General features: G+C 64.4%; 1 protein-coding gene across 1 annotated transcript in view; it reads right to left on the bottom strand.

The window, feature by feature from the left end:
- PTDSS2 (phosphatidylserine synthase 2) overlaps positions 1-1,439 on the bottom strand; it is a 30,816-nt gene that overhangs the window by 2,573 nt on the left and 26,804 nt on the right. The window contains exons 13-17 of the mRNA XM_010861139.1: positions 1,388-1,439; positions 868-981; positions 598-716; positions 152-266; positions 5-81 (exon numbers count right to left, since the gene is read on the bottom strand). Coding sequence (XP_010859441.1) covers positions 5-81; positions 152-266; positions 598-716; positions 868-981; positions 1,388-1,439 — 477 coding nt within the window. The remainder of the gene's footprint in view (positions 1-4; positions 82-151; positions 267-597; positions 717-867; positions 982-1,387) is intronic.

A 1,439-nucleotide genomic window follows, 5' to 3' on the forward strand; every position in this document is an offset into this window, starting at 1 on the left:
CCGCAGGAGGACCAGGTAGTGCTCGGGAGCCAGCCACAGCACGAACTTCAAGTAGAAGGTGTTCAGCTCTGCCAACAGAAACTGGGGGCAGAGGAGGGTGGCTGGGAGCCCGGGCTGGGGTGCGCGGGAAGCCCAGCCTCGCCGGCCTTACCACCAGGATGATGCCGCACACAGCCAGCCAGCGGCGCAGGCTGGAGGCCGGCTTCCACTCGAAGCGGACCCAGCTGTAGGGCGTGAACTGGAACACGATCCTCTTCATCTTGCCCCTGGAACCAGCGCCCATCAGCTAGGGCAGCGCGCTCGGGACATGCCCACCTCCCCAGCCCCCCAGGCCTTTTCCTGGACAGTTTCTTTACTTCTTCGAAGAGGGAGGCAGCCGGGGAGGATGACCCCAGAAGGGCTGGCAGGGAAGACAGGGAGCTTGGTGGCCAGGATGGGCTGATGTCCTGGTCGCCGTAAGAGCGATGCCCAGGGTCACATCCCAGGTGTTCACAGGAGGCAGCACCCTCGCCCACGGCCCCTCCCCACAGGGCCTCCAGCCCCCCAGGCCCCGCACCAGGGCCCAGGCCCGCCATATCAGCAGCTCTAGAGACGTACTTGTAGGTTGGAATGTTCCAGAGGCCCTGCCACTTGTATGTCTTCAGGGACAACCACTCGAGGGTCTTCATGCCACAGTAGATGCCCAGCCCATTGCAGACAAGCACGTCCATGATCCACTGGGGGTGGGAGCCAGGTGGGAGGTGGCGGCGCCATGGGCCCCCAGCACCGAAGGCCCTGTCGGAGGGGACCGGGAGCTGCCCTCCTCCCCCCATGGTGTGGCCGGTGGGGATGGAGGCACGGGCTTGTGGTGGGGGCGGGGGCACCTACATGGTCCCACCAGCACTCGCTGAAGTTGGGTAGCTGGTGCTCCAGGCTGTACTCCAGGAACTCGAACATCACACTCACGATCGTGCACATCCACCAGTCGCGGATCATCAGGGTCTGTGGCCGAGGCCAGGGCGTCAGCTCTCCGTGGTGGGACCCTCAGGGACAGCCCGCCCCTCCCCGCCCCACAGTCCTCAGGGACACACAGGTAGGGGGGCAGCTTCCACTCCAGCTGCCCCGATTCGAGACACTGAGGCAACTCTCAGGTGTGCCCCAACCTAGGGGTGTGAGCAGTTAGCTACGGGCTTATCCCACGCAGGGACCGGAGGCCTCCGTGGGTTGGTCTCCTTTGCTCTCTGCTGGCCACTGCAATGCCCAGGACACATGAGGTCAGGTTGGGGCCCCAAGCCCAGTAGCCTGCCCGTCCAGCACTGTGGGTCCTGCTCACCTCATGGCTGGAAAACAGCCCAGAGCTCAGGGTGGGCCTGAAACCAGGAGACCTGTCCAACAAGGAGGTACCCACCTTCAAGTACCAGCCGATGAAGTGTGCAGGCACAAAGCCGTCCAGCTTGTCC

This window comes from Bison bison, unplaced genomic scaffold (genome assembly GCF_000754665.1).
Source record: "Bison bison bison isolate TAMUID 2011002044 unplaced genomic scaffold, Bison_UMD1.0 scf7180017857661, whole genome shotgun sequence".
Lineage (NCBI taxonomy): Eukaryota > Metazoa > Chordata > Mammalia > Artiodactyla > Bovidae > Bison > Bison bison.